At 44.2% G+C, this 24640-nt stretch overlaps 7 protein-coding genes and 1 pseudogene across 8 annotated transcripts in view; 4 read left to right on the top strand and 4 right to left on the bottom strand.

The window, feature by feature from the left end:
• Positions 1 to 11667, top strand: part of LOC108125752 (beta-3 adrenergic receptor) — a 33708-nt gene extending 22041 nt beyond the window's left edge. Inside the window, exons 2-9 of the mRNA XM_017242072.3 lie at positions 4607 to 4835; positions 4903 to 5028; positions 5418 to 5534; positions 7362 to 7434; positions 7509 to 7936; positions 8249 to 8380; positions 8521 to 8646; positions 9490 to 11667. Of these exons, the coding sequence (XP_017097561.2) occupies positions 4614 to 4835; positions 4903 to 5028; positions 5418 to 5534; positions 7362 to 7434; positions 7509 to 7936; positions 8249 to 8380; positions 8521 to 8646; positions 9490 to 10251 (1986 nt within the window). The 5' untranslated portion in view covers positions 4607 to 4613 and the 3' untranslated portion in view covers positions 10252 to 11667. The remainder of the gene's footprint in view (positions 1 to 4606; positions 4836 to 4902; positions 5029 to 5417; positions 5535 to 7361; positions 7435 to 7508; positions 7937 to 8248; positions 8381 to 8520; positions 8647 to 9489) is intronic.
• A 956-nt stretch (positions 11668 to 12623) lies between these two features.
• Positions 12624 to 13234, bottom strand: LOC108125625 (uncharacterized). The gene is made up of 3 exons (XM_043210303.1): positions 13214 to 13234; positions 12844 to 13161; positions 12624 to 12785 (listed from the first exon to the last, which is right to left on the bottom strand). Exons 1-3 carry the CDS (start codon positions 13232 to 13234, stop codon positions 12624 to 12626), a joined length of 501 nt encoding a protein of 166 aa, XP_043066238.1.
• A 203-nt stretch (positions 13235 to 13437) lies between these two features.
• Positions 13438 to 14378, bottom strand: LOC108125626 (uncharacterized). Its single transcript, XM_070278335.1, has 3 exons — positions 14367 to 14378; positions 13682 to 13999; positions 13438 to 13623 (listed from the first exon to the last, which is right to left on the bottom strand). Exons 1-3 carry the CDS (start codon positions 14376 to 14378, stop codon positions 13438 to 13440), a joined length of 516 nt encoding a protein of 171 aa, XP_070134436.1.
• On the top strand, positions 14303 to 16838 carry Crtp (Caldesmon-related protein). Its single transcript, XM_017241900.3, has 2 exons — positions 14303 to 15228; positions 15280 to 16838. The coding sequence occupies exons 1-2, from the start codon at positions 14439 to 14441 to the stop codon at positions 16716 to 16718; spliced, it is 2229 nt and encodes a 742-aa protein (XP_017097389.2). The 5' UTR covers positions 14303 to 14438; the 3' UTR covers positions 16719 to 16838.
• Positions 16839 to 18866: 2028 nt separating this feature from the next.
• Positions 18867 to 19642, top strand: LOC108125649 (N-alpha-acetyltransferase daf-31-like). The gene has a single exon (XM_017241918.3). The coding sequence runs from the start codon at positions 18972 to 18974 to the stop codon at positions 19563 to 19565; it is 594 nt and encodes a 197-aa protein (XP_017097407.2). The 5' UTR covers positions 18867 to 18971; the 3' UTR covers positions 19566 to 19642.
• A 249-nt stretch (positions 19643 to 19891) lies between these two features.
• On the bottom strand, positions 19892 to 21145 carry Ssl (Suppressor of Stellate-like). 2 transcript variants are annotated; one of them, XM_017241911.3, is made up of 3 exons: positions 21003 to 21145; positions 20379 to 20945; positions 19892 to 20323 (listed from the first exon to the last, which is right to left on the bottom strand). In XM_017241911.3, the coding sequence occupies exons 1-3, from the start codon at positions 21011 to 21013 to the stop codon at positions 20143 to 20145; spliced, it is 759 nt and encodes a 252-aa protein (XP_017097400.2). In that variant the 5' UTR covers positions 21014 to 21145; the 3' UTR covers positions 19892 to 20142. The 2 variants fall into 2 exon arrangements, with proteins under 2 accessions (XP_017097400.2, XP_070134758.1); XM_070278657.1 differs by having other exon boundaries at positions 20379 to 20939; positions 21003 to 21028.
• A 166-nt stretch (positions 21146 to 21311) lies between these two features.
• On the top strand, positions 21312 to 23141 carry LOC108125637 (T-complex protein 1 subunit zeta pseudogene; annotated as a pseudogene).
• A 499-nt stretch (positions 23142 to 23640) lies between these two features.
• On the bottom strand, positions 23641 to 24640 carry Prosalpha4T2 (Proteasome alpha4 subunit, Testis-specific 2). The gene is made up of 2 exons (XM_017241914.3): positions 24203 to 24640; positions 23641 to 24133 (listed from the first exon to the last, which is right to left on the bottom strand). The coding sequence occupies exons 1-2, from the start codon at positions 24532 to 24534 to the stop codon at positions 23707 to 23709; spliced, it is 759 nt and encodes a 252-aa protein (XP_017097403.1). The 5' UTR covers positions 24535 to 24640; the 3' UTR covers positions 23641 to 23706.

Raw genomic sequence — 24640 nt, 5'->3', positions numbered from 1 at the left:
TTTTGATTCCCCAATTAATTAACTTCAACTTTCAGCCGGGGGTTTAATAATCTCTCTATTTAAATTTCTGGCCAGAGGAATGAAAAAGGGGTAGCGTAATGCCTGGCTTTAATTACATGGCCTGGGTTAAAGAGAAAACTTACCAAATGAGCTTTTCCTCGTGTGCCAGCCAGGTGGATTTTCCAAAAGCCAGAAGCATGAAACTCAGCTTATTTCGTACTTGAAAAACTAACAAGAGCCTGGTATGGCCCAGAGCAAAAGATAACTTTGTGCAATATGATGTCGTTGTGGTTGACGTTTTTCCTAGGCCAAGATGCAGGCAAAGCCAAGCTCGTCATCCCGTCAGGAATAATAATTATATCAAGGAAATTTCATTTCAGAAAGCTACAAGCAGTTGGAAGTTAATACCAAAAATAAATGGGTATTTTGCGTTTGTGTCTTATCGTAACATTTCTTTAAGGTTAAAACATTATAAGACGGGTGTTGGGGAGAACCCTCTCTTCACATATAAGCCCATGGAATTAGCACTCGAAAATGTTTTCTGCTAATTTCTTTCAACAGTCGTACATGCATTGCAATTTCTTATAAGTGTTTAGGTGAAAAGGCATCCTGGGGATGCCTCCTTTCGTTTTGCAGGGCAAATACTTCATAACAAGTTTAATGCAACTTTTAAAACATTTACGCCATTTTCCCCAGTACGTGACCACGCATGCCAAACGCAAAAGTTGTATCCGCCGTACACCCAAAACACATATATTAAGGTACAATATATACATACATATATATATATGAATATATGTACAAGGTATATATAAAGTCTGAATGTGCTTTTGGGGATTCAGTTTATGGCTGCGGGGAGCTCTTTAATTGCAACCAAGCGGGTGATTATTTTGGGAAGTTTTTTAGGTTTTTCTTTCTTTTTTTTTGGAACACGGAACGCCTTATGCTTTCGAATAAAAATTACAAATGCCTTGCACGTATTTATTAAATTCCGTTTTTACAGTTTGGGTTGAAAACTTTTGTATCTGCCCCGAATACGTGAATGTTTCTCAGTTTAACGATGATAGGGTTTTCTTTTTCAGGCGGGGTGTCTGAAATTTGCATGCCAATAATAAAGCCACCACCTGATAAAGGTTTCCATCGTTCATTATTTGCTTTATAAATGAATCAATAATTTAATACGCTACTGATTTGTGTATGCATTAAATAATTTTTGAAAAGCCCCACATATAGCTATTATGCACGCCGATAATGTGAGATAATTTTGCTGCATTAAAATGCAGTATAAAGAAAATTATATATTGGGTATATTATGTACTCATTTGCATAATAAGCATGGCACATTAAGCTCTGTGTTTGCAGAGCGAAGAGCTCTTCGTTTTCCCTACAAATTATTCATAAATATTTCATAAGCAACGTGGCGGCAGCTTGACTTGAGGCAAACATATCACTTATTATTTTTAAGCAAAGAAACAGTCGGATTAGACAGGGTGACGGCTTCATTTCATGTTGTAATTCATTTTCTTTGAACAACATTGATGCCTTCACGTGCACGACATCCTTCAGGTGACATCTTCTGGCTTTTAATTAACGAATCTTCAGGTGACTGGCTCCAGGGCTTACTCAATAATAAATTGTTTGACAATGTCTTGACACTTTGTGAATAGATATTTTGAATATCTTGCCAGCTGTGGCCCTAACAAGTCAATTTACAGCTTACAATTTCTTTGGCCACAATTTCGCTTTAAGCGATTGCCATCATCATGTTGGCCAAGAGCGACGGATGCATCCGGATGGAGGGTGGGCAATCAGTCAACGGGTTGCAGCTTTTTGTCAAACGAAATCAGCTCGGAGCCATGTGCGAAACGATTGGCCTCAAAGCAAATCTTATAAATAAGCCAGAGTGCTCTGGGAAACGTTGCAAAAAAACAAGGATACTCCTCCTCGCAAATTTGCATGTGCAATGTCCTTGCCACACTCACACTTACTCATTTTGACTTGTCAGCGTTGGCTTAAGAACAAAGCAGCGGCAGCTTTGCTGATGCAACTTTCCCCACGACGGTTTGCGTGTAAATGTGCATGAAATGCATCGTCAGGCTGGCTTCTATTTTTTCAAGATTTTTTTTTTTTTGTGTTTCCATTTGACGTTACGGTTTCGTGCATTAACACGCACGCACAGAGGACCAGAACACACACACATCCTTTTGGCAGGATAAAACGCACTGGGAATGTGGAATCGGTGTCCTCTCCATTCTCCACTTCCTGTACCAGCTGCAGCTTGTGTCCGTTCTGGTGTTCTGCTTCTGTGGCATTGTTTTTTATGTCCAACAATTTTGGGGGTTCCCTGGCCCTGTTTTCCCTTAAAGCTGAACTCGTTTGCCCTTTTTTGCGGAGAGGGATATCCACTGTCCTGAAAAGAAAATATTAGCCAAAGGCTGAGATCTAGAGGTCGTTGGTTTACCTTCCAATCTTGGCCCCGAAAATCCAGTGCCAAGAAACTGCTATAATTCTGAGCGTGGATTAAGCCAACTCAGGAGACTTGCAACCGGGTGGCACAATGGCTGCTTGATTGCATAAAGTTTATTCAATCCGATGCAAAGTTGCGGTGGCGCCTAATGATATGCAATAGTTTCGCCTCTAATGGCTGTTACTTGAGTGTAAATTCAGAATCGGATTGCGGCTCTCTAATCCGGCAACTAAATTATTTATTCTGCATTTGTCTTTGCCACTGTCATCGAATTGGGCTCACCAGCTCCCAAGCTCTAGGTCTGCGGTTTTACAGTTCCTGTACTATCTACTCTACTGTACTGATGCTGATGATGACTCTGTTTCGCTACCCATCCTAGTGCCTGACGTCCCAAAATATTTGGCATGAAAATTTCGTTTATTTTAATGGCATTGCCCCGTGACCGGGTTGTTACCATTTTGCCGGCTTTACCCATTACCCAGTTTACCATTTACCAGTTGGCCCTGCCGTTTATTGCCATTTTCATTGTGCATTTTTAAAACAATTACGCGGTTTTGCATTTGCGTCGGGATTCGCTTCGGTTTCGGTTCATTTCGGTGTGGAGTTTCTTTTTTCATCAGGACCTCTGTCTGACTGGCAATGTGTTGGCACTGCCAGGATCTGTTCTATGCCATTCGTGCATGTGTTTCGGTTTTTGCAGTTGCAGTTCCAGTTGCTACTCTTCGATTACGCCCGACTTAACAATACGTGGAATTAAGCGAATTTCCTCTTTTCATTACTTGGAAATTGAAATTGGTTTTTATCCAACGACACCCACATGCCGGTGTGGCTGAATGGCAGCTGCAAAGGCGGAACCGGCTACCCCAGTTACTAACCAGTCTCTAATTGATTCGACAAAAGTTAGGGATTTATTGCCACCGCTGGCCAAACGCTTTTGTTAATGAAAAACCTGTTCAGCCAGGACCTAGGGGCTACCACTATAAAGTGGGCAAGGCTGTTCGTGGAAGCAACTATATGTATATCCCCTGACCCCATATTAGCGTACTAAATCTAGTCTAGGGGCTATTGGGTGAGCTTAATGTTTTCCGGTTCGGTTTGGTTCGGTTATATATCATGCGGTGATTTGTGGACTTAGCATAAAACCCAGCGGCTTGCCGACAGACCGACATACCGACTCTCTGGCGACTTTAGACGGGGAACGATAAATCAAGGCCCCCCGGAACTACGGGATCTCGGCTATATGTATATGCGTGGCAAAACTTAATAAGAGATGCGACAACAAACAAATGATACAAATAGACAAACGGACAGATGGACAGATAGACAGACAGAAGTCTTTTTAAAGCTGTCTCCTAGCACAAGACATTTTTCAGTGTCAGGCAAAAAACACCGAGGTATAGATTCACATTTGCAGACGGTTCGTTTAATAGAGCTATCAACCGCCGGGAGGTTGTCGGGGTTTTTGCAAATAGAACCGGAGTACGAGCCGTAGCCAGAGCCGGAGTATTTTGATTTATCGCGAACAATGCCGACGGACGGAGAATTGTTGCGCACCCCGTCTCATCCAATTATTCTGTTAACTTTCATTATGTCAGACTGCTATTTTCGGCGAGGAGACGACAACGACGTCAACCGGATGTGCCGCCATATTGGGCCCATTGTTGTGCCATTGTTTTAGCGTATAGTGTCTCTTTGTACAGTGACAGGATTGCGGTTTCGCCGGCAAGGACTCATCATCCTGTTCTATGTAGGTCCCTAGAACAATTCCCTCTACGCCGCGGCGGCTGATAAATCGTCAACGCGGAATCGCTTTCACATGCTTTGACTTGATTATGGCGTAACAAATCGTCGACATTTTGCATTCCTTTCTCGGTCCCTCGCCCTCTTCTGCGAAAGCGGAAACGGAAACGGAAAGCATCTACGAAAGAAACTGCTCGTGGGGCTTTTTGTGGTCGGACGGCAAAATGGCCCAAAAAGCAAAAATAGACAATCTAAATCCCACTAACGGCCTCATGGCCTTTTCTTTTGTCCCACACAGACACACAGTAAGAAAGGGTATTTAATTTTTATAGGACTTCTAATTAATTAGCTTAATATTTTGTTGATCCTTGACTTAGTATTTTGTTTGTCCCTTTTCAGCTCAACTATGGATCTGAAGACTGGCTCACTTCTGGTAGCGCCCGCCGTTAAAAACTCTAGCTGCTCGCATCCGCGCTACTCGGGCCACAACTTCATCGCTCACATTGGAATCGCGGAGACCATCGAAGCGGTTCTCATCCTGGTTTTGACCCTCGGGGTCATTGGGGCCAACTGTCTGGTCATCTTCGTCATTAACAATCGCCGCTATGCCGCCTATATTCATCAACAGGTAAGTGGATCCCAGGTACTTGCTGTATACGTCTAAAAGCTAAACAATCGCATTTGTACTTTGACAGCCACGTTATCTGCTCACCTCCCTGGCCCTGAATGACCTAACAATCGGCCTGTTAATTACACCATTTGGCCTAATGCCAGCATTGTTTCATTGTTGGCCATACGGAGAGATCTTTTGTCAGATACAGGTAAGTGGATGTGGCCAACAGGTGGATCCGGCTCCGGAAATGCGTTAATTTGTCGTTTAACACTATGTTTGTCGCTAACTCCATTGACCAAAGCAGGACAATGAAGTGTGATAAATTGTAAAAGCAATTGTTACAAATTTAAATTGTTTCAGGATTAAACCAACCTATTTTCTATATTTTTTTGCAATTTATTTTTTATATACATTTTCAATCTGAATTCCTGCAATTCCTTCATATTAGTTTCTCTAAAAAATGTAATTAAAAAGTTGTTCATACCAATAGAAAAATCATGAAAAATACGTATAGAGAAAAATATTACTCGTATAAATAATTTAGATAAATAATAAAATTCCAAAACGGACAGCTCAAGCTCTTTTTCCTTTTTCCAGGCTCTGCTCCGCGGCGCACTTTCCCAGCAGAGCGCTGTTATCCTTGTTTGCATGGCCGTCGATAGATATATGTGTGCCCTGCATCCGCGGCGCTACTATCAGCACTCTAGCAAGAAGGTAAGTGGTTATCCATATTTATACATCACATTTTTTTTGGGGCACTCCGATAAGGCACGCATTTGAGCGATCCTTGAGATATCTTATCGGCCTTAGGAAGGACAGTAAACAATAGATTGGACTCACGCGCCAATAAAAATCAGTCCGGGACAATGGAAGCCAATTACGCAAGCATAAATAAGGATAATGGGCTTTAAGCTCCTTGGCAGTCATTAAACAAGCAAACAAATGGAAGCAAAGGCAAGAGCAAGTCCAAAACAAAGCACCCACCAGATGAAGAATGAAAAAGCAATGTTGGCAAAAAATAAAACACACACACAAATAGTAAAAATAAAAATGTGAAAACCTAGTCGACAGTAGACATTCGAAAAGTATATAAAATAAAGATAAAAAAATAGAGGAAAAAGTTGGCCTAGACATTTTTTACGCGCAATGACTTCGTCGAAGGGCGACGACCACAGCAAAGTCCTTTTTTTCCCAGGACTAAGGCAGGCAAATGAAGCGGCACCTCCCACGGAAACCGCAGCCAGGACCAAAGAGCAGCAAACGAGCCACCAACTCTATTTCTCATTCCGTTCCTACACTTACGCCGTAATTTATAGCTCCGGGACCGTAAACAAAAAGAGGGAAACTACAAGCTCAAGTCAACGAATATCAAATATCCTGAAAAAAATATATTTTATTTTTATAATTTTACAATTTTTTTCTTTATATTTTTTTTTTATTTAAAAATAATAATAAAATAATCTTCATCTACAAAAATGTGTTAAAAAAGAAATTCCAATAGTTGGGAAAAAATATTTACATAAAATTGGTTTTCAGTTTTTTGTTTTTTCGGTTCACTTCGTTTGGGGGCCAATTGGAGGTTTTATTTCGCAATCTGGTTCCTGGGACCAAAAAAAGGCTGCTGGCTACGCCCATTTTATATAAAAATGGTGTGAGTGCTGTCGAAAATTAATAAATGGATGCATGAAAAACCACAACTTGGTAATGGCATCGAAAACTTTCAACTTGCGTTTTGCTTTTCCTTTTAAAAGTGCCATAAATTTGAAATTATTTTCAAGAAATGCCATCATAAATTAAATAAATGAGAGATTTTCAAATCAATTAGTTTATTAATTCTCCTTTTTATTTATAATTTGAGTGACTGATATTTTCAAGTGATACTACACAGAAAGTTTAAAATAATATCTTCCTGCCAGGCACTCTTTTCACAAAACTCTGTAAAATAATTTGATTTACATTTCAGAAAAGGTTTCTATAGGCCCCTTGCTGCGTAAAAGTTTTAAATATAATAGCGTAAATTAAATAAATCATAACCATGTACCTTTGAAAAAGTTTTTGTTCAGTTTGCCAGTTTTTTGTCCTGTTGTCCTGGCTGGGCTAATTTTTTTCTGTTGAGGGACAGGAGAATATTCTGCCATTTGGGCTGTCAGGATGTCCCATTTAGTAGCTCTGTCAGTCAGTTATGATTGCGGCAGTCCTTTTACATAGCTCCCCAATTGCCAAAGTATCGCATCACCTCTGCGGTCAGCACTCTTTGCTAAATGTTTTGGACGTAATCAAAAAAAAAAGTTTGTAATTCCATTTTCGGTCTTTGTGGACTGACAGATGGAAAAGTTCTGTATGGAAAATGCGCACCATGAGTGTGAGTGATGGGAAAATTAAAAACTTTAGCCATATTGAGGAGATCTCCGCTCAAGTCAGTTGAGTGTTGGGTATTTAATTATAATTTAAAGCAAGTGTGGGTATTCCGCCCATAAATCAACCGCCAGGTGGTGGAAATGTTGTGTCCAGTAATTGTATGGTTGTATATTCATTTTGCAGGGCTGTGTGGCCATATTGAGCTTAACCTGGATTATCAGTCTCACCGTGTTTGGCTTCCTAGTGCTGCCCAAAGGTGAGTAGAGCGGCACCTCGCCATTAGATGGCCATCTATATGCACTCGACACCTCCAATGTATTTCGCTTGCAGGCTACTATTTCAACAATACGGGTCTAATGGCCTGCGAGCCCTTCTACAGCAAGCCATCGTACAGGATATTATCGACGTGTGCCCTCTACTTTCCCACGACAATGGTGCTGATGTACTGCTATGGTTCCAGCTTCCACATGAGCCGCTTTCGGCTCAACGATCCCACCATGCCCCTCACGGCAGCTGTCCACCATCCGCACCCACATCCCCATCCCGCTGCCGCCCAGCTGCAGCACCTGCAACAGCAGCACTCGCATCTCTACCACGGCCACTCGCATCCCCACCAGCATCCGCATCCGCATCCCCACCATCTTCAGCATCAGCACCAGCACCCCCACCATCCGGCCCCCGTAATGGGGCACCTTGGGATGGCGATGGGCATGGGACTGGCCGGCATGCCGAACATGACAAACAAGATTACCAAAAAGGTAAGTCTCGACCGGAATGGGGCCAAGAGCAGCCACACCCAGTCCGGGATTAAGTTTGGCGTAAATAGACTTAGCTTGCAGCCTTCACTGCCAAACAAATTGTTGGAGCCATCAGTGTGTGCTTTTTGGGGGTTTTTGCACAAGCCTGATGTTTTGATTACATGGCTCTTTATGAACGTAAATGTCGAGGTTATAGCTCAAGCTGTCCTAAACTTAAAAACTATCCTTCCCTAAATTTTAGATTAATCACATACCTTCTAAGTATTACTACATATTAGCTCAAAGTAACAAGTTTTTATTGTTGCATTCTAGATTGTCCCCATCCAAGAGAAAAACTCCAGCGGCAACACTTCACGTTCCATGGCTGCCATCTCGCTGGGCTTCATTGTTATGGTCACTCCTTGGACCATTCAGGAGATAGTCACCGCCTGCACAGGATCCAAGGCAAGTTCTCCTCCATTCCCAACGTTGTTTACTGTGGCATCTCTCAGTTAGTCATTCATTGCGTACAAAATAGCGAATACGTAATCAAGCCACGTCCCAGTCATCAGTTCTGATTTTGTGATATTTTTGTGCGATTGCAGTTGCCTCCGTTCCTGGATTTTCTCGTCACCTGGACGGCTCTGAGCAATAGTTTGTGGAATCCATTCATGTACTGGCTGCTGAACTCTGATTTCCGGAGGTTGAGTCGTCAACTGATGCCCAACAAGGTGGGTATTTAATTTTTTTTACAAAAGGAATTATTTTTATTTGTTTGGTTCTTTTCTTCAAGTGCTGTTTAAATCTTCTCTTTGAGACACAAGTTATTGTATATGTGATCCAAAAGCATGTTCACTGTCTGTTGCAGCTCAAAAGCTGTCATAAGCCTTGATTGATTGATTGAATCGCTTATCCATCTTCCAAACGCTCTAACCTTTCATTCATTGACCCAGCCAGGCATCCAGCCAGCTAGCCAGCCATATAGCATCCTCAAAAATATGGGATTTTCACCCAAGTGCACATTTTGCAACTAGCATTGAGGCCAGCTGGTGAAGGCAAAGTTTCCGGAGAACACAAACACCGGGCTACGCATTCCCCTCCCCATAAATCCGTAGACAAGAAGGTGTAAGCCGTAGGATGCTGGGAGACAGGCAGACTGACTATGGTAAAGTAAACAATCAACAGCCAAAGCATCATCCAAACAACAAAAACGGGAGCTACAGCACCAGCAACCAGCAACAGGAGCAATAACGAGCCTTGAAAAGTGATTTTGAATTATGAAAGAGAAAATCCAAAAGGGCATTTACATACACCATCCACCCTCCGGCAGCTCCGTGCTAGCCTTCCCAGTACATCCCAGGGTTCCAACTCGTATTTTTTGGGGGAAAAGGCAGTCAAGTTGCATGATTTACTTCCGGAGAGCTCAAACAAAAACCGGGGGTCAGTCTGTGGAATATTTATGGCCCAACCTTCTGCTCTGCCGGAATAAATACGAATTTAAAATCCTTATTAATTTTTGTGCGAGCAGAATTTATGATCCCGTCCATTCATTTCTATTTCCATTTCCATTTCAGTGTTTCCCCCATGAGGATACGCCGGAGCACAAATCAGGCTGTTGTCACATCAATGCTAACGATTTTGAAATCACGACGCTTCCAATGCCCCCGGAGCCGCCGTCCTCCCGCCCGCCGCCTGGCAATGGCAGTAGTGGCGGTACGGGGGGCGGAGTAACTGGCAGCGGCTCCACTTCGGCCGGAGGAGGCGGCGGTGGAGGTGTGACCAGTTCCATCGGCGGCTCAGTTCTGGGCATTTGCGCGCGCTCGCGGGCCAATAGTTTGAGCCGCAGTGCCTCCCAGTACATCCGGGGCACGATGGGCGGCCACAGTTACGCCCACGCGCAGGCCGCAGAGGCGTACTCCACCACCCGGCCGGATATCGAAGGACTGTCCGAAAAGTATTGGGGCGAAATCCTGGAGCGGACCGTCAGCTCCGGGAATCTAAGCGCCATGCAGAAGAACCTGCCCCACCTGCCGTACTCCACCCACCCCCACCACGTCCACCAGCTGCACCAGCCGCAGCAGCACCACCACCAAACCCAGCAGCAGACCACCTCCTTCAGCAAGGCCAGTGATCTGCACCTGAATCTCTCCCAGTCCACCACTGCATCAGAGCTGGGAAAGTTCTCCAACTCGGAGCCCAAGCTGTGCGAGCACCTCTTCCACGATGTCCACTGCGCCAAAAGCAAGGCTGCGGCCTTGGCGACCGGAAACGGAGGCGCTCTCGACCTGGACTCATCCGCCAAGCTGTCCTGCGGGCGGAGCATTCCGGATATTTAGTACGCAGAGGACGTGATCCTGGCCAACAGCCAGCAATTGGCGCGCCAGGCCAAGTGCTCCCACCACCCCCTCCACCAGCAGGCCAGGGTGCGGGGCCATCTTTTCGGGGGGCAGCAGCACACGGGCAGCCTGCGTCTGAGTCGGATTCGGGCGGCCTGTCATAGTCCGCCGCCGGATAAGTCCAGCTTTCCGATGGCTGAGTACCGCAAGTAGTCGGTAAAAATAAACAGAGAAGGTATAACCGCAGCAAGTTTTGGGGAGTGAGAATGAATAGATATGTATATCTTTAAGATTCTATAAGTGTATGTGCGTGTGTGTGTCTATAAAATATCTTAAGGGACTATTAAATGTTTGTCATATTTTAGATTTAAGAACTCTGGGGTGGTTTTTTAATTTTTCAGAAATTGTGAAATTTTCATAAAAGAAATACAAGTTTATATTGTATTTTCTTACCTAAGGCATTCAAACATCTTCAATTTTCGAAGAAAAACCTTCAGCATATGCTACTTTCTGGCCAAAAGCTTGAGCCAAACAAATTCTGTAAAAGTGAAAACCTACAAGACCCTCATACAATGAATGGCAAACTTTTATGCCATAAATAGATATTTCCTTTACCTAAGTATTTTAGCTAGACTGTTGATTCTCGGACTTTATGCTTTTGCCTTCTGTAAGTCCCCGATCCTGGGGCTACTCTAGCGACTTCGCCCATCCAATCGGCAAACAAAGCCAACTTAAGCTAACAACAACGTTAACCATAGTAAGTGTTCATTAAGTGTTTGTGATACCTTAAGTTTCCCCAGTAAGCAAAAATAAAATTAATCGTAATTGTTGTAAAGTTGTGTATGTGCATCTGATAAAAATTAAAACCCGAAGATAGAGTTTAAAATGTAACCAACATGGTTGGTACCGACAGAGATATCAGACTTTCCTCTCAGATCCCAAAAAAACTTACCCCTCGATTCTGGCCCCATTTACTGATCAAAGTAGAGTCTGAAATTGGTGGATCTTAAAGCGTTGTGGTTAATCATAGTTCTAGTTTCATAGCTCAGAGTCAGATACCAAATTACTCACTATTCTACGAATCAAAATCAAATCCTAACTTTGTGATTGTCAAGAATTTAAGTCGGTTGGTGTGAAAATTATTGTTAAATCATTTATAATTTGTAGCTAAGTAACCTATTATAGATAAATCGAAATCAATTTACCTTTTAAGTATCTTTGTTTTTGGTTATACAAAAATTTTCCTAGATTTTAAAGTATATATGGAATACGCAAAAAAGAAATAAAATAAAATAAAATAATTGAAAATAAATAAATATCATTGAAAAGATTGCCAGCCAATTTTTAAACTGGGTCAGCTCTCAACTCACTCAAAAGGTAATTTCAAAGCAATTACTTTACAAAAAAGGAAGCCCAACAAAAAATTAACAATAACACACACAAACACCATCGGTGGGCAAATGAAAAAAATCCCTGAAACGTTGCTAAATAAATTAAAAATTATTCAAATTTGATTTTTATTGTGCCAGAACTGCCGCAACCCGAAACCCGGTATGCTCCGCTGTACCGGGCTATACCCAAAATGCAAATTAATATCGCATACTGCGTTTAGATTTTCATTTGGCCACACAGGGACCTAACCAAAAATAAGGACCAAAAGGACGAGCCCGACACACAAATGCAAGATAAACGAACAAGAAAAGTTTGAAAACTAATTTTCGCAAAACAATTTTCAGAAGCCCATCCTCCCGATCCCCGTTCTCCATCCCAAGGGGCATTGGCTTCGTCTTCTTCCATTTTTTTTGACTTTTTTTGTTGGCCAATTTGAATCTCAAACTGAATCCTGGATGTGAATTCTTTCATTTTGGCCATTTTGCGTTTTCTTCGTGGCCCAAAAAAATTACACGCCTCGCTGCATTTTGTAACAATAATCGCCGGTGTTTGGCGTATGACCACGCCTATTGCCCTAGTACCGCCCTCTTATAATTCTCCATCCCTCCCACCTCTCGGCTCGGCAATCCGCCGGAAAAACTTTTCGCATGAAAGTCAACTTTGCCTTCGTTTTGGCCCGCCGCGATTCCAGTTTGTTCGCCATCTGAGTTTTCTGTATAATTTGACGCCTGCCGGGAATTGGATTGTGCACCATCTGAACCATCTTGCTATCAAGGATTTCATTTTCATTTCCTTTTTCAGGCTTTTTTTTTTTGGCTAATTTGATTAACACTAATTGAGGTTCATCTAATTGCGGATCGGCGAAAGCGTATCATGTGCTGCAATGCCAACAGTTTTTAAAGACAATTTGTGGCGGAAATTAATTTCGGTTATTATTCAAACTCTTGTGTAAAATAAATGGCAAATTAAACTGCCGTGTCTTAATTTTGGGAAGTCAAATCCTCCACAAACCGAAAATAAACATTTGTTGCAAACTGTCGTTTTCCGTAGAAAATCCATGTTAACATTAGTAGATAATCTCCAGTTGGCAAAACAACCGGCAAATTATTAGTGATATAAAAATCGCTAATTGCTTGATAACCCTGAAAATAAATGGTTTATTTTCGGAATAAAAAAAATTTACAAAAATTTCTAACATACCACATACGGACAACTATGATTCACTGTTGAGACGTCCTTGATCAGATTCCAGATTATTTTGGCCACGGGTTGATTCCTTTTTCTCATAAACTGGCATCCATCCACCACAAAGTCATAAAGAAAAGGCTTATAGCCATTGGCCCTTTTCATAAACTTGATTCTGACGGAGATATTGTTGGCCGGCTCGAAAACAGTAGCGTTTATATGTAAGCTGGTTTTATTTCGAGAATAGGCCTTCAATCGACAGTAATGGACAGCCACCCAAGACTTATTATAGACCTCACAGACAACATTCGTTAATTTAACATAGGGAGCCTCCTAGAAAAAAGGTATACTTCATAGTACCAACTCCGACGTGGACAATACTTACAATGGAATATAGAAATCCCATGAATAAAAAGAATCCGCATCCAATGAGTTTATAATTCATTTTGGCCAGGTTCACTGGTTGTACTAAAACTGCCACCGTCAACAGTGGAATTTGAAGTTCACGACTAAAGAGATTTTATCATCAAAATATATTAAAAATTATTATTATTATTACACTTAGAAAGCTTAGGTCTATTGGAGCGTAAAATATTTATTATTTAAATACTACGTAGTATTAAATACGTAGTATGACGGATGACGATTATAAATCTTCCACAAATGTGAAACCGAAACCATTGGTCGCAAACTGTGGCTTCCCATCAAAAATCCAATTAAAAAAAGCACATAATCGCCTCCTGGCCAGGGAAGTGGTAACTGGATATGATGGAAATCGTTCACCACCTGAAGGCCCTTCTTAGCCAAATATAAGGAATAAAAAAGTAATAATTATTTATGTTTCAAAGCTTACCACATAAGGACAGGTATGATTTATAGTCGATACGTCCTTGACCATGTTCCAAACCATCTTAGCAAATGGCTGATTCCGTTTCCTCATAAATTCACAGGCATCGAAGGTGTAATCAAAAAGAAATGGCTTGTACCCATTGGCCTTTTTCATCACTTTCATTCTGAGGAAAATGTTGTGGGCCGGATATAGAAATGTGGCATTTATATGCAAACTAGTCTTGTTCCTTGAATAGGCCTTCAGTCGGCAATAATGGACAATTACCCAGGATTCGTTGTAGGACTCACAAACAGCGTTTGTCATTTTGGCATAGAATGTCTCCTGGAAATGAGATTAATCATTACAGAATCAAAAATGTACTACTATTTTATTTACACCATAGAAAATAAAGGAAACTGAGACGATAAAGCATTACAAAAGTAACCAATAGTTCATTTTTATAATCCAGACTTGTTCACTGTAATACTCGAACTGGTAATATTTGACTAAACGTAAGATTCTGGTACCTGAATTATTTCGTTAAGCAAAATTAAGCCATTTGGTGGCACTTCAAAAATTATCTTTTAATGCACATCCCCTACATTTTTAAATGTAAACAAATAAAATCAAAGTAACCACTGAAAATAGATTTCATATTCAGATGAGAAACTCTTGAAGAGACATCCAGACACACTTATTCAATTAGTACTGCAAAAAACATTGCCAATAATTTTTGCCTCGATTTGCGATACCTTTTAAGTTTTATGTTTTCGTTCCCACAATGGACAGTTTACACTGCAAGCCAAAGCTCGTGGGCCCGGACGGACTCATTGTGAGGAAACGCTTCAAACTCCATCCGGTTGTCATTTCTGCTAAACGCTATGAGGCGATCAAAGGACGATCGCGGCAGGACGAGAAGCATGCCCAGTTGGCGGCCGTGGAGGAGGAACGAAGGTACAGACAGTACCTCAAGGATGGTAACGATGCCCTGGTCAGTCTATTCACGGATCCCAATAAAATTGCCGAAGTAAAAGTGGTGCCCAAGGAAGACAAGACGGCGCCCAAAATAGTGTCCACCAAGCAGGCGGACGAACGCATTCGGAAAGAGCGCATCATTCGGGCCAACAAGCTATTGAACAATTTAAAGCCCGGGCCACGAGCCCTCCAGCAGGCGTTGCTGCTCAGTGAGATGATCCACCAGCGCCAGTACAATGAGGCTCTGAACGCGGAGATAGCGGAGAATGCTCGCCGGCAGGAGGAGGCCGACGAAGCCCTGTGTCCAGCTATCTTAGTGCCTTTCGGCCACGCCACCGAGGAAGAGGAGAAGGCACGGGAAGAGGCCAAGAACTTGGCCCACGCCAAGGCCATGCGAGAGGACATCGCACGGCGTGAAAAACTCCGGGAGGCGGAACGCGATCAAAGGGTATTTGAGGAGCAGGTGGATCGGGCGCAGTACAAGTGCCTGCAGGAGAAAGAGGAGAAGGCGGCCAAGGAGAAGAAGGCCAGGAAGATTGCCTTCTACCGCAAAGCACTCAAGGATGCCGTCGAGGAGAAGGCAGAGATTGCAGAACGTGGGTGACTGACATCTATCTCTTAACTATTTAATATTTTTGATCCCCTAGATGAGCGCATCTGCGATGCCATTGACGATCGTCGCAATTGTGTCTACATTGTGGCCAATCGCCACTTGGAATCACGTTACGGCACTCACGTCAAGCAACTTCGTCAAAAGCTGCTGAATGATCGGGAGAAGCAGGCCATCCGGGTCAGCGCTGAGCAGGAGGTTGCGAAGAAGGAGTTGCAGGAGCGAATGGCGCGATTGGAGGATCATTACGCCTTCGAGGTGGAGGTCGACGAGAATCGCCGACAGTGCGAACGCCAGGTGTTGGCCTCGCAGCGGCGGGCTTACCAAAAAGTGGAGAAGGAACAGAATGCGGAGAAGATGCGCCAGGAAGCGGAGCTTCAACGATTCCAGATAGCTACGCGCCTTAAGAACATGGAGGCCAATCGCTTCTTCAACGCATCCCAGAAACGTAAACAGGAAAAAGCCAAGAAGGAGCTGAAGGACATACTGTTCGGTCAGAGGGACGAGTTCCTGGCGCGACGCCGGGAAGAAATGATGAACCTGACCGCCTGCAATGAGGATCCCTATCTCGAGGACGACAAGCTGTTCTTCGAACAGGCCGTCGATGCCATGGAGGCCTCCCGCAAGGTGGGACGTCCTCTTTATCCCTTGGCCCAAGCAGTGGAGCGTTACGAGAGCGAGAATCTGCTGGACATGAAGCCGGAGGGCAGGCTGGTGAAGAGGAGCCAGTTGCGAGACTACTGCTGGCCGGGCTTCTTCTCCAAGGCGGAATTGGCGTACAGGAAGTACGAGCAGCGCGAGAAATGCCGTGAGGAGCAGGTCCTGGATCGACACCAGATCTTCTGCAATTCGGTCAAGATAAAGAAACTGGCCGAAGTGGAGAAGCCCTATGTGCCATGCATCCATTCCTGTCCCATAAACTGCTTCCATCGTCGCGGAGTGCCAGCTGCGGACAGTACGGAGTCCTTCGACTATGGCCGCCATGTGTGCTACGAAGAAACACCGATGCCGGGTGCCTGTCCCGGGCCTATGCAGACAATTCACAACGATCCCCTTGACAATTGCCGTAAGATAAGCAGTCCGTCCATTCACCTGCCACCCATGCCTCCGATTACCCGCAAGGACACTAGCCTGGCGGATCGAGTCGCCTCGCGAGTTCACGACCTGATAATGACTGCCAAAGACACGGTGAAGGAAGCGGAGACTAAGAAGGATCCAGAAGCGCTTTCAAGGGCCATTTCAGTATCCAAAGTCGGTGCAGATGCTCCTGCAGCGGCATCTCCGCCATCTCGGGACTCAAATCCACCCTTGCCTAAGTCGCAGCCCCCAGTGAGGCGCAGGACTAAGCGTTCCACCAAACGACCAACAGTTCCGGCCACATGGAACGATGTGCCGGCACCCATTCCCAATCCCGGTGGAACTTGGGGCGACGGATCACTGCCCCAGCCCGCCAAGGCCAAGCCAAAGACCAAGTAACCGGCAATCACAAAAGATTTGGATTTTAACAAAATTTACGTTTCAATAGCTTACTGTATTGATGTTGTTCATTCGCCGCAGCAGATATATAAATAAATAAATGAAGAAATGGGAAAAAAGGGATGCCAGCCCACAAGTTCAGTTTTCATTGAATGGAGGAGCTAGACAGCAAAGGAAATGACGTTAATGGTTTTTTAAAAGCACTTAAACTTGGCGCACAAGTTTTCCCCTTTGGCTATTCCATTTCCATTTTTCCCTTTTTCTTTTTTTTGTTGTCCAAGAACCCGACGAGTCTTGAAGATACGAGGCAAGAGGCCCGGTGGATTGGTAACCCTTCCAGTGACACTTGGCACGCATTACCCGCTTTGTTTAGCACTGAATCCTGGCCAGCATGCTGGAGCCGAGAAGTGGAATTCGCTTCATAAATTCCAATTAATGCGTGGCCAAAGTTATTAGGTTACGCTTTGCTCCATCCTGGCAAACTGCAGGACCACCACCCACTTTGTTTCCGTTTCCATCTTCATCAGTTTACCCAGCTGAGTGACATCCATTTTTGTTTTCATTAAGCTTATTACCGGAGCGGGCAGACATGTCCGGCGTACCGCCTTTCTGCCGTAACTTAATTTGAGGCGCTGCCAACTGCCAACTAGCTAACCAGGCTGATGAACCCCGCCGCCAGGGCACCTTTGGCCTTTGGAGTTTCTGGCTCAGCGGCTGTCTGGCTGTCCTGTTGCCTGGCCAATCTCATCAGGATAATTACGACCTCTTTTTGAAGGAACTCAAGTGTCCCGGTCCCGATGGGTTAATCAGTGAGCGTTTAGGACTTTGTAGTCTTTGGGGCCTAGCCAAACGGAACTTCTTGACTTCTTTTTTTGGTCCAAGTTGTTGAAAAGTTTGGCGGCTGCCAAAGTTAACCAATTTAGTGCCATTAACCATAAATTGCTGAATCGCTTAGCCAGGCTCATCAGAGCAGCATCAGCGAAAAGATACAAAATGAAATGAGCCAAAAAACAAAGGGTTTCCTTATTAGATTAATAGCCAATGAAGTTTATATAGTGGACATCTTTATTTGAACAACCATTGTTGGCCATCTTTGAAATATATTTTAAAATCATTGATGAAAGACATAGATATATTTAGTGTTACTTTCGTAGTAAGCTTTGGCGGGACTTGAAAAAACAACATTTGCCAAAATTGGTTCCAGAGTGCGGGCGAACAAAATTGCGAAGCCTGAAGCGATACAATCGAATATTTGGGAGTTCTCGAAAACACATTTGGCCGGGCCAGAACTGACGCTTGCACTGGCGCTCCAGTCTGGCAACAAAAGCATTGCTGGATTTCCAATCGAATGCAAGCACTTTGTTTGTTGGAGAAACATCAACGAGATTTGTTTATCAGCACAAGGATTGATGCAACACAGCATCTGCCGTTTGGGAATTGAGTAAATATTAAATATTGGAGACTAGGGACTAGGGATTTTTATAAAAACCTTGCCATCAACAGGTGATGCATATACTATTCGCATTTTAAAGCCCGAATCCTTTTGAGACAACAAGAAGTCGACAGCTTTCAATTGTAATGTAAAACATAACGCTCGTTTCCTTTTGAAAAAATCTCGCCCTTACCATTTTTCCGCACTCGCATTTTCCGTATTCCCGCCACTTCACGGCATTTCCCGTATTTCCCGCTTTCCACTTACGTGCCACCAGCATGCTCATTATACGGTCTGGCAGTTTAAAACTCAATAAAAGCTGCGCAGTATGAAAGATTACTTAATGAAATTAAGTGTGAAAAGTGCGAGTGCTCCGAGTGCCGGGGAAAGAAACCCAAGCGAAGACAGTCCACAGGACAAAAGAGTGTCGGGAATGGTGCTCCACCATTTCGAGAATCGGCGAACAAGTGGCTCGGCAAAAACTGAAGGCAGCAAAGTGGCAGTAAATAATAATAAAGGCATGACTTATTGGAGAGGAACAGGACTCGACTCCTTGTAGAGGACTTCTGGGCTCTGGGGTAATACCCATTATCGGCTTAGCAGGTTAAACTGGCAAGTGGCTTTTGATTGCAAACTCCACAGCACAGAATTCAGTGGCAAAGCCACTTAGCATTAATCGTAACAATTTAGAAAATTAAGCAAATTAAGAATTTTCTGTCATTCACAATCGAATAACGAAACCGTCATACAACTCTGAAACACATCAAAGTCTATGTAGAGAAAGAATATAAAAAGCCTTGAAATTATTTTCGAATCTTAAGATGAACATCCGTGTGGCACGTCCGGCGGACCTGTTGGCCATGCAACACTGCAACGTGCTGTGCCTGCCCGAGAACTACCACATCAGGTACTATTTTCTGCACATCATCAACGGTCCGCAGTTATGTTATGTGGCCGAGGACGAAAAAGGTCGCATCGTGGGCTATGTCTTGGCCAAGATGAAGGACCTGGATCCCAATGGTGGCGAGTATCAGTCTAAGATTGGAAACATCACTTCCTTAGCCGTCAAACGGTCCTACCGCCGTCTCGGCCTGGCCCAAAAACTGATGCAGCAATCCTTCCGGGCCATGGAGGAGTGTTTCCAGGCCGACTTCGTTACGCTGCATGTCCGGGTCACCAATCGGGCTGCCTTGAGTCTGTATACCCGTATCCTGAATTTCCAGACCGTGGGTGTAGAAACGAAGTACTATGCCAATGGCGAGGATGCTTATATTATGAGGCTGGATATTTCTGGAAAAGGCGATATCATGGAGCACAAGTCCATCAAAATAGAGGAAAACAAAGGCGACGGAGACAAGGCTTCCAAGAAAGGATGTAGCTGCAATCATTGTGGCCATGATGGTCACTGCTTTTAATCCTTTTTTTTTCCTTGTTGAGTACCAAGCTCTACAGCAACTCTTCCATTTAAAAGTAAAAAGACGAACATTTTACATTTGGTATGCTTCTTTATGTGGCTTGATATAGCCAGGATCATTTGTTTAATTAACTAGAGATTGGGGCTTATATTGAGGCTGGATATTTTAGGAAAAGCCGATATCATGGAGCACAATTCCATCAAAATGGAGAGAAAGAAAGGATTAAGCCGCAATCATTGTTCCCATGATGATCATTGCTTTTAATCATTTTTTGGTAAATGGCAAGCTGTACAGCACCCCTCCCATTTATAATTAAAAAGTCCAACTTTATACTTTTTGCATGCTTCATTAAGTGGGTTGATATAGCCAGGATCATTTGTTTACTTAACTAGGGAGTGTGGCTGGTGTACATCTGGCTTTATCAACCCACTACACCAGGATCTTTATTGCGGTCAACAATAACAAAAAACAAGTGAACATATTTGTTTGTGCTTTCCGTGTACTGTGTGAGACAGTGTGGGACAGTGTGTGATATACATGGACTAAGTGACAGTTTATATTATAAACATATAGGAGTTTATATGTTCAGACGCCTCATAGAACGACTGGGCACTGAGGATGGCATACTCATCGATGAGCTACCTGCAACAGATGCGGTGTTGGTAGTGTTGGTGGTAGTGGCGGCGGAGGTAGGTACCTTGCGTTCCGGCGAAATGGACGGCACAAGAGCCTTCTTATGCAACTGGAAGCCATACAGACTGGAATGAATCAAGAGTCAAAAGTGGATCACCTAGAGGCATTTATATCCCTTACCGTGCAACATACTTCTCCTTGGGTGGTTGTGGTCTTAATGCCGGCAACTGCATTAAGAACATGTGTGGAAAGCCGGTGCCGAACATGGCTCCATCCAGCATAGCACAGCGTGATCTCGGCTGGAAAATGTCATGACACCTCGGACAGTAGACCTTAACGTGTGACTGACCAACCTGGTCGCTGAGGCCCACCGGCAGAACTCGCTGACCCTTGCAATAGACCCTCGGGCAGGATCCAAACTCTCCGCGCTCATACTTGAAGAGCATATCGTCAACGCCTAGCGGAGTCAAGATGTATCGGGCATGGATCAACCCGTACAGCAGCTCCGCGCTATGGGAATCTATCGAGTTGTCCCAGCATTTGCTATCAAACTCGAGATCCATCAGCACACCCAGAGCCTGGGAGTAGTTCGGCACGCTGTTCTCCAATCCCGTTAGGTTGAACTTGTCCTGCAAATATTCGTGGGGAACGCGGCACAGGAACTCATTCCCCTGGAGATTCAGGAACCAGCTAATCCAGCTGCCATCTCCCATGGACATCCGGGAGCTGGTGCTGTGACTGCTATAACTTAATAATTTTTTTTTTTTGCAAGATTTTTTTTACCAGAAAATCTAGAATACTTACTTGCCCGACATATCAAATGTCGACTGAACTTTTTAACTGCAAGAGAACTCTAAACTGGCACAAAAGTTGTCAAAAATTTAGCCATGGCCTACTAAATAAGTAATTATTCAACTTTCTTAAAGCCTACTAAAAAAATATACAATTTTTAGTCAGTTTTGGTGTTAGCAGGTTTTTAATTTTTTAATGAAAACTAGAGTCGGCCTTATTTTACTTTAAAGCTTAAACTTTTAAAATATTAAAAATTCCTTAATCGAAATTTTTGTCTTTCTTTCAAAGCTCATGAAAGTATTTCTGATGATTATCGAATCGAAAAACAATCGATAAATATTCTTTGACGTTTAAGACCTGTCACTTTGACATTTTTCTCGCTTTGACATCTCTTTCTCGCTACTAACAAGGAGTCTAGAAATCTGAATAAAAATCTTAAAATATCCTTTCCATCATGGCCGCCGTAAGTCTTCTGAATCCAAAAGCCGAAATTGCTCGAGCTGCCCAGGCTCTTGGAATAAATATTTCGGGCGCCACTTCCCTGCAAAAGCTCATGGCCTCCAATCTCGGACCTAAGGGCACCACAAAGATGCTTGTGTCTCCCGCTGGCGACATCAAGATCACCAAGGACGGCAATGTCCTGCTTCACGAGATGAACATCCGCCATCCCACGGCGGCGATGATAGCCAGGGCCAGCACTGCCCACGACGATTCAATGGGAGATGGCACGACTTCGACGGTGATTCTGATTGGTGAGATTCTGAAACAGGCGGATCTTCTTATTTCCGAGGGACTCCATCCTCGCCAGCTGGTGGAGGGAATAATGATGTCCAAAGACAGGGCTTTAGAAGTTCTCGACTCCATGAAGGTCTCTATTCCCGTTGAACGCAAAGCTTTGATTCCGGTGGCCAAGACCAGTTTGGCAACCAAATTGGAGCCGGGAATGGCTGACTTGCTGACGGATATCTGTGTGGATGCCGTCCTGGCCATCAGAGGAGAGGGAAATGATCTTCTGGATCTTAACATGATCGAAATGATGGAAATGCAGCAACACACCAACCTGGATACCCAACTTATTTCGGGATTGGTGCTTGATCATGGTGGCCGTCATCCAAATATGCCGAAACTGGTCCGCGATGCCTACATCCTGACGTGCAACGTCTCCTTGGAACTGGAAAAGACTTCAGTAAATTCCAGTTTTTTTTACAAAACTGGCGAGGAAAGGGAGAAGTTTGTGGACGAGGAACATCGCTTCATAGATCTGCGCATCCAGAAAATAATAGACCTGAAGAAGAAAGTCTGTGGGGACAGCAAGAAAGGATTTGTTGTCATCAACCAGAAGGGTATCGATGTGCCCTCACTGGAGCTTTTAGCCGCCGAAGGCATCCTGGCCCTAAGACGCGCCAAGCGCCGTAATATGGAGCGTTTGGTGCGTGCTTGTGGCGGCGAGGCACTGCATTCTCTGGAAGATCTGAAGGAGGAGCACTTGGGATATGCTGCCAACATACGCGAAGAGCATCTAACCGAGACGAAATACACCTTTGTCGAGGGCTGCCGGAATCCCACTTCGGTCACAATACTCATACGTGGGCAGGCTCGTCATGAAATCGCTGCTGTCAAGGATGCCGTACGCGACGGTCTCCATGCCATTCTGAATACCATCAAGGACGCCTGTGTGGTGCCTGGGGCTGGAGCCTTTGAGCTCAAGGCCCACTCCGAGCTTCTAAAGTTCAAGCACTCGGTCAAGGGAAAGCCCCAATTGGGGGTGCAACTCTTCGCCGAGTCCTTGCTGGTTATCCCTAAAACTTTGGCCGTCAACAGTGGCTTTGATGTCCAGGAGACAATTGTCAAGCTGACAGAGGCCCAACGCGCCGCGAAAGACAAAGACGAGGACCCGGATACGGCAGAAGGGCAGATGTCTCCTCCGGTCGGCCTTGACATAGCAACGGGAGAGCCCATGGACCCATTGTCAGCTGGTATCCTTGACAACTATTGTGTCTGCAAGCAGATGTTAAACTCCTGCTCCGTAATTGCAGGCCATCTCCTCCTCACAGACGAAGTTATTCGAGCTGGCATGACTTCTTTGAAGGGTTAAATGTTATACTACCATACCACTGGCCATACCAAATAAAACTGCCGACCTAGACCACACCTCTCAGCCCCGAGGCCTTCTTTTGATTGAAGCACTCGATTTCCCAAAAATTGGGCAGCTTGAAAACTTTGCTTGGCCTGTGAGATGACAGCCTGGGGAGCCAAAGGTGTTGGCAGGTTCGGGAATGGCTAAATGGGACTAACAGCAGGCAAGGCACTCAAAAAAACTGGGGGTATTTTCACAAAACAATATATTTCAGGGCTTTATTTTAACAGAACTCTTCCGCTATGGTTTTTTTTTTTTACGTGTTTCATTCGTACTTTTACTCATTTTTTTTATCAAATTCAATTCCCATTTTCACTTAAAAGTTTTTAACTTGATTGGCTGGGTCTCGGCACTCATCGTCCAGGATATAAAGTAACCAAAATACGCCCTCGAGACAAATCAAGTGATTTGCGCGCTTTACACACTTTTCCTCCTGATTACTTTTCCCCATCTGGCCGCCTGCCTGAAAATTGAAATGCCGAAAAAACAGGCCCAACAAAGCAAGACATGCAATTGGTTATCAACTCTTGATTCAAAATAACAAAATAAACAGAATCTGGCCGCTGGCCATCTCCGGAATTAGGAAATACTAATACGTGCGCGCTGTTTGGCCTCCTCGTCCAGTTCCTTTCGAATAACCTTCACCAGATCGGTCAGGACACTGCGATCAATCATTCGCAGTGGCTCCTTGAATTTCAGCACCGCCACATCCATTTGGTTCTGGTTCAGATTGGAGACCGTCATCAGGGTGCGGACCATGTACTTGATCGCCGTAGGCTCATCGGCGGTGGCCGGAATGTCGTCGACGTGCTTCTCCAAATACTCCCTAACCGAGTGGGCGGACCGTCCGGTGCTGTTTGCCGTCCACTCGTAAAAGATGCCCGACGGCTCCGTTTGGAACAGGTGCGATGTGCCGTTTTCGTCAAAGCCACCAACCAGGCAGGACAACCCGAAAGGACGTCGTCCATTGCTCTGCGTGTATGTCTGCTTCACTTTGGCTATATAGCTGGTCAAAGAAAGTGACATGCTTAATTAGTTTGCAAAGTCACGACACTGAAAAAAGGTTTTCTTTTACCGTGCAATATACTCTATGGAAACGGGCCTCTCAAAATTCATGGCATGGCTCTGGGCTTCCTTCTGAACCATGTGGGCCAGGATACGGGCATCAGCCGTGAGACCCGCAAAGGTCATCACCACATGGTCGTCAATCATGTAAATCTTGCGGTTGAATCGCTCCTCTTGCAGATCGCTCGTGGACTTCTTCTCCAGGCCCAATACGATGGCGTTTTTGGTGCGCAATCCCACCACAGTGGATCCTTTTCGAACGGCCTCCTGTGCGTATTCCACCTGCAGCAGGTGGCCATCCGGTGAGTAAATGGTAACGGCGCGATCATAGCGTTCTGCCATTAAAGCCAATGATAATTTTTTCTAATAATTACAAAATATATAAAGTACTATATAGAGACGCTAGGAATTTGTTATGTATTTGAGGGTGAAACTGTCACTAGAAAGG

This window comes from Drosophila bipectinata, chromosome 2R (assembly GCF_030179905.1).
Source record: "Drosophila bipectinata strain 14024-0381.07 chromosome 2R, DbipHiC1v2, whole genome shotgun sequence".
Classification (NCBI taxonomy): domain Eukaryota; kingdom Metazoa; phylum Arthropoda; class Insecta; order Diptera; family Drosophilidae; genus Drosophila; species Drosophila bipectinata.
The sequence above is the reverse complement of the archived record's forward strand: the minus strand, read 5'-3'. Positions and strand labels throughout refer to the sequence as shown.

Coding starts and splice junctions, on each gene's coding strand:
- LOC108125625 (XM_043210303.1), bottom strand. CDS start 13,234: ATGGGATTTCTATATTCCATT. Junction 13,162..13,213: donor TGGGATTTCTATATTCCATT/GTAAGTATTGTC, acceptor CCTTTTTTCTAG/GAGGCTCCCTATGTTAAATT. Junction 12,786..12,843: donor ATCATAGTTGTCCGTATGTG/GTATGTTAGAAA, acceptor ATTTATTTTCAG/GGTTATCAAGCAATTAGCGA.
- Crtp (XM_017241900.3), top strand. CDS start 14,439: ATGGACAGTTTACACTGCAAGCCAAAGCTCGTGGGCCCGGACGGACTC. Junction 15,229..15,279: donor GAAGGCAGAGATTGCAGAAC/GTGGGTGACTGA, acceptor TTGATCCCCTAG/ATGAGCGCATCTGCGATGCC.
- LOC108125626 (XM_070278335.1), bottom strand. Junction 13,624..13,681: donor ATCATACCTGTCCTTATGTG/GTAAGCTTTGAA, acceptor TTGGCTAAGAAG/GGCCTTCAGGTGGTGAACGA.
- Ssl (XM_017241911.3), bottom strand. Junction 20,324..20,378: donor AAGGAGAAGTATGTTGCACG/GTAAGGGATATA, acceptor GATTCATTCCAG/TCTGTATGGCTTCCAGTTGC.
- Prosalpha4T2 (XM_017241914.3), bottom strand. CDS start 24,534: ATGGCAGAACGCTATGATCGCGCCGTTACCATTTACTCACCGGATGGC. Junction 24,134..24,202: donor TCCATAGAGTATATTGCACG/GTAAAAGAAAAC, acceptor TTCTTTGACCAG/CTATATAGCCAAAGTGAAGC.
- LOC108125649 (XM_017241918.3), top strand. CDS start 18,972: ATGAACATCCGTGTGGCACGTCCGGCGGACCTGTTGGCCATGCAACAC.